This window comes from Chiloscyllium plagiosum, chromosome 7 (assembly GCF_004010195.1).
Source record: "Chiloscyllium plagiosum isolate BGI_BamShark_2017 chromosome 7, ASM401019v2, whole genome shotgun sequence".
NCBI lineage: Eukaryota > Metazoa > Chordata > Chondrichthyes > Orectolobiformes > Hemiscylliidae > Chiloscyllium > Chiloscyllium plagiosum.
In genome coordinates, this window is record NC_057716.1 from 42459595 (window position 1) to 42472168 (window position 12574).

The following is a 12574-nucleotide window of genomic DNA, read 5'->3' on the forward strand; positions in this document are numbered from 1 at the left end:
CAATCAGTTTGTAATAGCATTATTTTCATGTCACGTACAGAAACCTGGTGAGTGTCTTCTTTTAACCTGAGTTTGTTGTCTGGTAAATTGGGAACTTTGGCTGCTTTCTCTAAACTTTTAACTACTTGTGATAATTTGGGGAACAATGGGACTTGATCTATTGTGCAGTCTCCCTAGTGGATCATAACAAGTATACGTTTTTCTTGTTTGTTTTTGTTCAGGTTTGTATAGTAAGATTCTTGTGGGAAATGGGAAAAAGATTGTTTTAAAACCAAGGACTGGAGAAGGAATTGTATACTTCTGAAGACAGGTTACTGGAACTCATTGTGAATTGCATTTACACTGTTGCTTTGGGAAGAAGAGAGATAAGATGGCATGCATGGGCATGTATGTGCAGAGTGAGATTCAGTAGGCAACAGATTGCTGATTGGTTAGTGCAGTTGTGACCAGTTGTAGATACCAGAGTTCATCAACCTGATGATAGTGTTCTGATTTGATCCTGGACAAGTGAACAGCTGATATGTGTGAGAGCAGAAGGTTTCCAGACTAAAAGAAGCAGGATCTGCCTCTATCTTTGCAGCAAAGTAACTCAGGCGTAGAGTCAGTCATTTATTCTCTCTGACTATTTGCTATAAGGTGTTGCTGAAACTGAAACCAGCGACCCTGAAACTGAACAATGAAACTCATCTTGCTACTCATCTTTCTTTCTTTAAGATGATATTTGACTCCCACCTCACTGAAATATTTTATGCCTCAAATATAATTAAATATTCTAATATGTGCTAAGGAGCATTATGAAGTGAAATTGGACACTAAATGACATAAGAAATGTTATGGCACCTCTTTTTGTCTAGTCTGTGTGTGAGTTGGGGGTTATGATCAAAGAAGATTGGGTTTAAATCATAGATCATAATTAGATTATACTTCATAATTTAGTTTTGCTAAAGTTACTGTATTAATAATAAATTGTTTTTTTAATTTAAGCTATAAACTTGGTTCTGACATCTGTTATTCATAAAGAATATTTAGGAGCAATTGGGTAATTTTGGAGGGTCATTGAATTTTCTAATTTCATTATGTTGTGAAGCCAGTGATAGCAAGGTTCATTTACTTTATTTTACTGTCCACGTTTTGAAATGATCCAATCTTTCTGTAATTATATCCTTTAATATTTTAGGATGCAGTCCATCAGTTCCAGTTCCAGGGGACATTTTGGTCTTTAGCTCCATTTGTTTCCCGAAACTTTGTCCCTTGATTATTTAGTATTGTTAGAATGCTATTAATGTCTTTGTCTGTGAAGATTCATGCAAAGCATTTATTCAACTCCTATGCCCTTTCCTAGCTTTATTTTCGAAGTTCTCTTTGACAACTCTCTTCTTTTTCCTGGATTTAAAAAGGCTTTTGCAGTCAATGTTGATATTACTTGCAAATTTATCCTCAAAGTTTATTTTCTCCCTCCTTTTTATTATTTTTTGGTTATCTTTTGTTTGTTTTTAAAACTTCCCAATCCTCTAGTTTCTGACTAATCTTTGCCACATCGTATTTTTTTTTAATCTGATGCTACCATTAACTAACCTGGATAACCATATTTGGCTATCCCCTTCCTAGAATCTTACTCCCTCACTAAAGTATGTCTTTTTAATGAGCCATGAATGATTTTCTTAAACATTTGTCATTGTTTCTGACTGGTCTTTGCTGCTAAACCCCTTCCAGTCCACTCCAGCCAGTTCTGTCCTCATTCCTTTGTACTCCCATCACTTTTCATCTCTGCACAGCACTGTGAAGTAATCCAAGACATCTGTTTATTGATGAACACCATAGAATTATAAATTGGTAAGAGGAAGTTGCTCGTTAATTTTACCAGCAAGTTGAGTTGTTTTCTGTGCTTCTTTACAATGATTTTGAGCTGTAAAAATCTGGATCTCTGACCTCAATGAGCTTGAAGAATTTGGTAAAATCTCATAAAGAACTTGTACCTGTAAAATAGTTGAATTCATTTTAAGATAAATGCAAAGGGTAGATCATAAAGATGATTTGTTAGGACTAACTTGGAACCTTAAATTTTATTATTGGTCAATGGGCTGCATCTAGTACCTAATTGCTTGTTGAGTTGAAAGCCTTTTTTATTTCTGTACGTTTAAAACTCAGGCCTTGTTCTTTGAATTTTATTTATGTGTATGCGTTCTTCTAGGGCAGTTTTTGAACAATTTCCAGAATTGGTCTTTGCAAGAAATTTTTGTAATTGTTACACATGTTACAGGTTAATTAAAAGATATATTGAAACCCTTGCAAACCTTTCAGAATATAACCTATGGTTTTTATTTCTAGGCCTACAAATATTGATATTTTTCTGTTTGACTTCAGTGTTCAAGTTGATGTTTTGCTTTTTGCAGCGATAAGTGTAAAGCCAGAGGTTTTACTGTTATTGTGGATGGCCGGAAATCTCAATGGAATGTAGTGAAGACAGTTGTACTGATGCTGCAGGTAAAGTTTCCTCACAACTAATAGGTATGCATGTAACTCAATTCAAATCTTTTCTAGTTTTATTCATTTCCATTAATATATAAGCAATGGTACAGAGGACATCTTGCCATTTCCGTCAAGTTCTAATAGCTCCTGAAGAGCATCTTCTGAAGAAAGCAGTGCAAAAAAATTGGACATCTGAATATTTGACAAATTGTGGAAAGTTTTATAAAGACTGAACTTTTATTTTAACCTAACACATTTTAAATTGTATTTTACTCTTTTCAGCTTATTGAAAACATACAAATTAGATTACAATGTGAAATTCATATAAATGCTTCCTCTCTTTTAATAGAGTTATATAAACAGAAGAGAGACTTACTTGCTTTTGGAGTGAAGTGCTAATATATTGGGCCAAGACTTACATATTTGGCTCTTGTCCCTTACTGCTGGGAAACTTTGAGTAGCATGAGTCCTTGGCTACTTAGTATCTGCAACTATTTGCCAAAATTCCACCTCCCAATTACTTTTTAACATTCAATTTTATGCAGATTTAGAACCAAGTGAAACTTTAGTGTTTATGAAGTTACAGAATTCTGTTTAAATTTGTCAGATCCATTGTCTGTTGCAGTGAGGGAATTAGTAAAATTGCGGTAACCACAAGTTCATTTTGTGCACATAAGTAGCCATGCTTCATTAGTCATCTGAATTATAGTGCCAAGAAAATTAACCACATGGTGGTAAATCCAGTGGATTAAATTGATGGTCTCTGTGAAGTAAATTGTTTTTGTAGGAAGATATGATCAGTCTTTCAGGCCAGGCAGTCTGTTTTGCTACAAAATGTTTTATGCTCTTGGGCTCCATCAGATTTAAGCAGAGCAACAAAGGCCACTTCTATGAATGAACAGTTGTTCTCGTGTTCTCATCTTATGTTGTCAATACAGAGGAAACTCGATTATCCGAATACCAATTATCTGAAAATCGGATTATCCAAAGGAAATCCCGAGGTCCCAATAGAAACATTACATCAAAGACATGTTTCTAGCAGTGATCGTGTCTTTTGTTTACAGTGATTAAACAGGTGCCGTCTCCAAATGACTGACTCCCGCCCTCTCACTCTCCCCACACTTTCCCTGGAGTTCTATACAGGGGTGTACCCTAACCCCACCCCGCCCACCTTCCCAGGAGTAATCTTTCCAACATTGTCCCGTACAGGGCAAACATGGAACCTGTCAAAAATTTGCAGTAAAAAGTTGTGTGTGTGTGTGCGCGCGCACGTGCGCTATTTGGAGACTTAGCCCACAGAGGCAGCAGCAGCCTTCTTGGTGTGCAGTCCGGATGCCCCAGAGAGGGGCTGGGGATGGAAAGGTCGGGGTGGCCATGGGCTCACGCGCTTTGTGCTGGGCGTTGGGTGGGGGGTGGGCAGGGTTGGCAGGGTTGGACCAGCTTGTGAGCGGGGTTGGACCATGTGGGGTTGGGGGCGGGGCAGAGTTGGACTGGGTTGGGGGCGGAGGCCGGTGACGAGAGGGAGGCAGAGTCTCACATGCTGTGTGCTGCTGCAGTCTCCTGGACGGGGAGCAGACTTTATAACTCCAAGCCCCAGAGGAAAGGCATTTAATCGATTTTCCGAATAATCGATTATCCAAATGAAATAGTGCCCGCCCACCTTGTTCGGATAATCGAGTTTCTACTGTACCTACTAATGAGCATATTAAGGATTTGAACCCAAATCTTTGATATTATTATATGTCTGAATTGGTGCAAATCACATCATAGTTTCTGGCTTCTGGGTAGCAAAAATAATAAACATTCTAACTGATGTTTAAAATAATTGTGTAGTTTAGGACAAGTAAAAATTTACAGTAGCGCAATAAACTTAATTTTATTGCATTAACTTGCAACTCAATGAATCAGAAATGCTTAGTACAAATGTTGCTAACTCTTGGCATCACTTCAGTTAGAATGACAACCTAACATCAAAAAATAAACTTTAACGTTTTTCTTGAGGCTAAACGGCGGCACAGTGGTTAGCACTGCTGCCTCACAGCGCCAGAGACCCAGGTTCAATTCCTGTCTCTGGCAACTGTGTGTAGAGTTTGCACATTCTCCCCGTGTCTGCGTGGGTTTCCTCCGGGTGCTCCAGTTTCCTCCCACAGTCACAAACATATGCAGGTCAGGTGAATTGGCCATGCTAAATTGCCCGTAGTGTTGGGTAAATGTAGGGGAATGGGTCTGGGTGGATTGCTCTTCGGAGGGTCGATGTGGACTTGTTGGGCCAAAGGGCTTATTTCCACACTAAGTATCTGAAGTCTATCTAAACATAATGAAGTTCTCCTTCCTAAGAAAAGTAATTTATGACTTAAAGGATAGCATTTATAGAAAACAGCGTTTTATTGGTTGATAATTAAGTTTTCTGAAAAAAACAGCAGAAGGATTCACTTTTACTCCTTTAGTCCCTGCGATATACCCTATATTTCTTTTGCTCCCCCTCACCTCTCTTAGCATAACTATTTTTCATCTAACACTTTTTGCCCTCACCTAATCTGAACACCTGGGTCTTTTTCTCCATTTCATTGCTGCATCTGGCTGCTTTCCTTATAAGTGCCATTAATTTCCTGACCTGTGCCAATTGCTGCTTCTCCTATTCTGAATGCCAGTGGATTTCCTCCTCTTGCCAACTGTGATCCTACTTCATGCTCTGTGACTTTTCTCCATCCTATATTTTTTTTGCTGCATCTAAGTGTCCTTAACCACTGATGAAAATCTATTCTACTGTATTACTGCAAGATTTGGGATTCATCCTAAACTTCTTATTTTCTGTTTCTTCCTTTATTCCTTCCAGGTTCACTTCCTGACATCTTGCTTTCATCACACCCTGGTATCTCCAGATCTTGAAATTTTTCTTCCAGGTTTTCCTTTGCAGTGCTTCTAAATATAAACAGCACATTCCAGTCCAACTCTCCTAATACAGATCGTTCTCCTATAACACATGTTTCGTCAATGCGATTTGGCTGTAATATGATTGGTGAATTTGGGAACAATTTTTTTTTAAAATACGACCTCCCATTGGCTATTATGCAGTTCCATCCCTGGGTACCTTAAATCCACTCTAAGTGTTTTCTTCAGGTCATGCAAAAGAGGTTGGATGACAGGGAAAACTTTTTCTGACCTTTTTTGTTGATGTTTTTGAGGATGTTTTTAGAAATTATTGCAGGAGAAAAGATTTGCATTTCACGATTCTCCTCATTCTGGACAATGCATCACAAGCCATCCTCTCACCACTGGTGAGCTTTCTGAAAACATCAAAGTGCTATTTCTACCTTTTGAACACAACCTCTCTCATTCACCAGGGTGCAATAGCAGCTTTTAAAGCTTATTATTTAAAATGCACATTCAGGAAGCTGATTGCAGCTACTGAGGGCGATAATGAGGACAGTGTTCTTCAATTTTGGAAGAGCTTTAACATTAAGAATGCCGTTGGCATCATTGTGGAGGCCTGGGGCGATGTCAGTAAGGACTGCTTGCCTGCAATTTGGCAGAAGCTTCTCCCAGATTTTCTTCATGATTTTAAAGGTGTTGAACCGCCAGAGGAGCTTTCAGCAATCAGAAAACATTGTGTTGCTGTAGCAAAGCAAATTAGATTTGAAGAAGTGGAGACGGATCTACAACAACTTGTTTCTGTGGGGGAAATTCAAGCTCAAGATGAAGAAGTCCAGGATGCAGCACCATGAGAACTTTCCACTTCTCTTTTGTCTTCTATCCTGAAGGAAGTTGAGAAGCAGTTGCAGCTCTTAGAAGATAATGACTACAATGCAGAACACAGCAGGATAGCAGTTTGTGATATAAAGTCTTATCTAACACCTTATGAGCAGCTTCTTCATGAAAGAAGAAAGATGCAAAGCAGCAAAAACGAAATGCCTTTTTTTTAAGCCAACCTCCCCCAAGAAACTGTTTGAGAGCAATGAGTCCATCCACTTGTGGATTAAGTATTTTCTGTCTTCGTAACCCTGCACCCAGAACTGCACCTGAAAATAATGATGATGCTGATGATGATCCTCAGCCCCGTCTTAGTACAGTACTGTAACTTAGCAAACTCAGAAACCCCTTAAAGTTATTGTACTAATTCATTAAAATGTATGATTTTAACATTTACTTAGACCATTCTATTGTTTATGTTCAGCTAATTACTATTTTTGTTTTGGTTTTTATTTTTGGTAGTTCTACCCAACCCTGTTTTTCCCAAAGGCTGTTATTTCTGTTGCACGATTTTCGATGACATGAGGTCACACGAGAACGCAACTACTGCACTATAGCAGAACAGCTTGTACTGTAAAAATGTAGAATTCCAATTCAACTGATGCTACCCTGAAGCAGCACTTGCAAATCATATGACTATAAGATGTAGGAGCCGAAATTAGGCCATTCAGCCCATCGGAGTTGCTGTGCCATTCAATCACGGTTGATAAGTTTCTCAGCCCCGTTCTCCTGCTTTTTTTCTGTAACCCTTGATTCCCTTGACAATCAAGAACCTATCTATCTCCGTCATAAATATACTCAATAACCTGGCCTCCACAGCCTTCTATGGCAGTGAATTCTATAGATTCACCACTCTCTGGGTGAAGCAGTTTCTCTGTTCTAAAAGGCCTTTCTTTATTCCAAGGCTGTGCCCTCGGGTTCTGGTCTCTCCAACCAGTGGAAACCTCTTCCAAATATCCACTCTGTCCAGGCCATTCAGTATTCTGTAAGTTTCTATAAACCTCAGACCTCAGTATTTGCATCTGCTATTTTCCTCTTTCCTCACTGTCAATCTTGTGCCGGTACTCCCTGCTAGATCCCTTTTTGGTGCTTTTGATATTCCAGTACAATTGTTTACCTTGTTCTCCCACATTCCTCTGAACCAAATTCTTCAAAACACTGCTTTCTTTTTGCTCTCAAGACTAGGTCCATCACTGATTTTTTTTTAATTTGAAATTGGGTTATAATTGAGTTGCAGTTGTGGAGTGACTTCAAAGAGTGCCCCTATCAATGGAAGAATCTGTATTACTTTAAGGAATTTTCCGTAACCTCAAGAACTGGTATCAAGTTCAATTCTATTGAGATTTTTGGATGGTTGTAATTGTCCCAGTGGCAGTTGAGTAAATCTCGTTATGAGCTATCATTGTTGTCCACTGCTCCAGCACCACGTCTATTTGGCCTACTTGTGACTCTTAAATGCTCTCTGAAATGGCCAAACAAGTACTCAGTTCAAGGTTATTAGGGACAGACAGTAAATGCTGGTCTTTCCAATGATTTCACATGTGGGAATTAAGGAAAAATACGAGTGGTTTCAAAGCCATGCTCCATCTGACTTGGAAATATATTGCTGTTCCTTCACTGGTGATTTAAAATCCTGGAATATCCTACATGAAATCCTTTGGGCAATAAATGTTGGCCGTTCCAATGTCCTTTATTTGTGAATAATTTTTTTAAAAATCATGTAAAAAGAAAGAAGGCTAAAGCTTTACAAAATTTTCGTTCAACCTCCGCTGTATAACATCTGTTGCATGTTTGTGGGCGGCACGGTGGTACAGAGGTTAGCACTGCTGCCTCACAGCGCCTGAGACCCGGGTTCAATTCCCGCCTTAGGCAACTTACTGTGTGGAGTTTGCACGTTCTCCCCGTGTCTGCGTGGGTTTCCCCCGGGTGCTCCGGTTTCCTCCCACAGTCCAAAGATGTGCAGGTCAGGTGAATTGGCCATGCTAAATTGCCCGTAGTGTTAGGTAAGGGGTAAATGTAGGGGTATGGGTGGGTTGCGCTTCGGCGGGTCGGTGTGGACTTGTTGGGCCGAAGGGCCTGTTTCCACACTGTAAGTAATCTAATCTAATCTAATCTAATACACTCAATTCAGGTTTTCAGAGGATCTCAAGATCTGGGACGAGATACGAAGGAGAGTAACCAGGATAATACTAGTTGCATGGGCAGTTTGGAGAAGCTGAGTTGTCCTTCTTGAGCAGGACTAATTGAGATATTCAAGGTGATGAGTTTTGATAGAGCAAGCAGGGTGGAACAGTTTCCCCTGGCAAGTAACGTTCCCTCCTGCCTGCCTGACTGCTCTGCTGGAACACATTAATTGTCATGCAGCTGTATAACATCTGTTGCATTCAAGGACCTTGGAAGTCCATGTGGGCGGAAGAAAAATCAGTTGGAGTGTTGCTGGCAAATGGCTGGATTGTAGATTTAATACGTTACAAGAAATTATTGGAAAATGTGGAGAAAATACTTTATATGAGTGCAGTTTATATCAAGAATGTGCAACTTGAAACGTTATAGTCATAGAGATGCACAGGATGGAAACAGACCCTTCTGTTCAACCCATCCATGCCAACTAGATATCCCAATCCAATCTAGTCCCACCTGCCAGCACCCGGCCCATATCCCTCCAAACCCTTCCTATTCATATACCCATCCAAATGCCTCTTAAATGTTGCAATTGTACCAGCCTCCACCACTTCCTCTGGCAGCTCATTCCATACATGTACCACCCTCTGCATGAAAATGTTGCCCCTTAGGTCTGTTTTATATCTTTCTCCTCTCACCCTAAACCTATGCCCTCTAGTTCTGGACTCCCCGACCCCAGGGAAAAGACTTTGCCTATTTACCATATCCATGCCCCTCATAATTTTGTAAACCTCTAAGGTCACCCCTCCGCCTCCAACGTTCCAGGGAAGAAGGTTGAGTTTATTTTCAGTTCTTTGGTGTTATGGATCAGACTAAATCCCCTCAAAATATATTAAGAAGATAGTCTCAATCCTAACTTTGTCTGATGTTAAAAGTAAGTGTAAGGCGTGGTGTTCAAAATGCAATTCGATTGGTCAAACAACTCAACTTTAAGCAAAACACACTTTACACTACAGTTAAAATGCAGAGGAATCTTGATTATCTGAACAACATGGGCAGGGATTATTTTGTCAGATAATTGAATGTTCAGATAATCGAATGCCGGCTAACATAGTTTAGCCAAGCATTGGGACCTTGCGATCTTACCAGATAATCCGAAATTTGAATAATTGAATGCCGGATAATCAAGGTCACACTGTACAGACAAAATTAAAATATAAAAATTTACTTAATTATAACTCGATTGGAATGCTTAACAAAATAATACATATGTTAACTGCAACTAATTAACAGTTTCAGTATAGTAACCTCCCATAAACATCACCTTGGCAAAGACAAATCCATCAAAATAGATTGTCTCGCATGCAATTCTAACAGCAGGAGGAGAACTGCAGCTTTTAACTGTAATAGTGAGAAGAATAAGAACTTCCACATCCAGATTCAATACTCCAGCAATTGCAGCAAGCTAAAACTGAAAATCCTGGTTCTGTGGAAGCTTGCACCCACCTATTCAGGCTGCTTCTATTGTTCTAACGTTTAAAAAGAAAAATCCCCAAGACCTCAAAACTATTTACTGGCTTTGAGCCGACCACTCTGCACCTCTGTCTCAACCTTTCTTCATTTCAAAAAAAAGGACAAAATACACCTATTAAAGCCATAATATCGTCATAGTGGAGAAGAACTTGAGTATGAGATTAAATTGGACCAGCACAATGTGACAAATGGCGGTTTTATTTACTGTGAGATTCCATGAACGTATCACTTTACTTTGAAACCGATGACTTGATCAATTCCAACATTCTGCTGCAATTGCAACATGACATTCTTAATGTTTCAAATATGTGCCAGGGCAAAAATAAACAGCCATTTAAATCTACTGTAAGTGTTTATGCACTGCACATGTCACTATAGAAGATGTATTGCATTGTTGATCAGCTACAGTAAAATCATACCAGGAAGCATTAATGTCAATTTATTCTGGTAAATCTAGGGAATAATATTACATCTGATTACATGTCATTGTAAGGCAGAAAAGGAGCAGTATGTTAAAATAAGCTGCATTATTTCCACTGTTTCAAAGCACATTACTTGTTATCAAATTTGTCTCACTCTGGAGATATTTGTATGTCGAGGTACTATTTTGAGCAGACCAATTGGTTGTCATTCATGTATAAGGCTTGAACATGATTCCTGAAGTACGGCTTATGCCCGAAACGTCGATTCTCCTGTTCCTTGGATGCTGCCTGACCTGCTGCGCTTTTCCAGCAACACATTTTCAGCTCTGATCTCCAGCATCTGCAGTCCTCACTTTCTCCTTGAACATGAATATTACAGGAGAACTGAGCCAATGTTATAGTTGAGGTTTAATCTGCCCTCACTGACATCCATGCACATACACAAGTCAACAATGAACAAGAGAAGGATTGTAATGAACAGTGCAGAAGTAGAACTTTTTTTTCTTTGATTTTACAACCACAAGGAGAACCATTGACTAAGGAGAGAATACAAGATCCAGACATGAGTCCTAATCTAAAATCTTACATCATGATCTTCTGGCAGAACCTCCATAATCACACCCCATGTGTGACTTGCATTTTCACTCCTATGAATTAGAATTAGGTGTCATTATCATGTGTACTCACGAACAGGAGTATAGTGAAAAGTGTGGAAAGTCGTCACCTCCGAAGTTGCCCCTGCTACCACTGCAAGCCCTTTTTTTTTGTACTGAGTAATTGGATAAATGTTAACAAAGATGTCCTATGCAATGATTAACAAGGCATAAAATAGTGACTCGGAATCTATTACCTTCCAGAAGAAATGAAGGATAAAATTGCCAATTGTTATTGAGCTATGTGACCCAGAGTTATGTACTTGCCTGAGAAGATGCGTGTTCAAAGATTATAAATCATTCCTATATTCAGTCTTTAGGATTTTTTTGAGGAAATTCGTCATCTAAAACCTGCGATTTGAGAGTCTTCAATATTCATTTGTAACAATGTCACCAAAGGTTATTCACTTATTCTACAAACTAGCCCTGGAGCCCTGGCGTCTGAATTTAGACTGCTACAGACAGGGGCTTTTGGTTTCTGATGATAACCGTTAGATAAGGCATTGCACTGATTTAATATGTTCCAGTGACATGAAGATGGCTGCAGTAAAACTGCCTAGCATAAGGTCCTGAGAGTTGAAAGCAGATGTAGGTCATTCGGCCCATCGGGTTCACTCCTGTGTCATATGGCCTTCTGGTCTTATGGTAGGCAGGTTTACTCTGGCCATCTTCATGTCATCGGATAACTGCAATCAGTTTATTCCCTGCCTAGAATCCTTATTCCTTACTGGGATATATCTTTGTTGTGGGTCATGAACGATGTTTTTAAAAATCTGTCATGGTCATTATTCATCAATCATCTTTTCTGCTAAACCCCTTTTCTCAATCACTCCCATCAACTCTGCCATCGTTCCCTTGTAATTACCCTTATTTCAGTTTAGCACAGTTTCTAACCCAAGTTTCTCACTCTGAGCCTGCGCACTAAATTCTACCACATTTTAATCACTATTTCCGAAGGAATCTTTTATTCTGAGACAATTTATTAAACACATTTATTACACATTATCAGATTCAAAATAGCCTGGTTGGATCCACAACATATTGATCTAAGAAACTGTCCTAAATGGAACATAAGACCACTGTATGAATTGTTTCTCATGGCTTGCTCTGCTAATCTGACTATTCCAATCTACATGAAGACTAAAGTTGCTGATAATTAATGTACTGCCTTTGTTATATGCCCTCATTATCTCCTGTTTTATTGTCAGACCCACTACTGTCAGGGAGCATGTGGCCTACTCTCACAGGTGTCGCCTTTCCCTTTTTATTTCTTACCTGGAACTTGAAACCTTCCCCTTCTGGCTCAGAAGTAGGAACACTACCACTGCATCACCTGAGTACTTCATGAAATATTTACTTAGATTTGTCTGCCTCAACTAAGCCCACTACCTTTCAACTCAGAAGTAAAAGTACTACCAACCAACAGACACAATAAATTATTTTTCAATCAACCTGTTCAGAGACACCTCTAGGATGGGTGGGACCTTTGGACTCGGGTAGAAGCACTACCACTGTGCCACAAGAACCCTAATTAACTTTGAATTACTTATTAATTAACTGTTCAAGCTGTTATATACCTCTGAAGCAAATGGGAGTGGAACCCAGGTCTCCTGATAAGTGCTTAGT

General features: G+C 39.3%; 1 protein-coding gene across 9 annotated transcripts in view; it reads left to right on the forward strand.

Moving 5' to 3' along the window:
- The window catches only part of sestd1 (SEC14 and spectrin domains 1), a 165695-nt gene that overhangs the window by 78691 nt on the left and 74430 nt on the right, over positions 1-12574 (forward strand). For all 9 annotated transcript variants that reach the window (XM_043693498.1, XM_043693497.1, XM_043693501.1 and 6 more), the window contains one exon: positions 2394-2484. In XM_043693498.1, coding sequence (XP_043549433.1) covers positions 2394-2484 — 91 coding nt within the window. The remainder of the gene's footprint in view (positions 1-2393; positions 2485-12574) is intronic.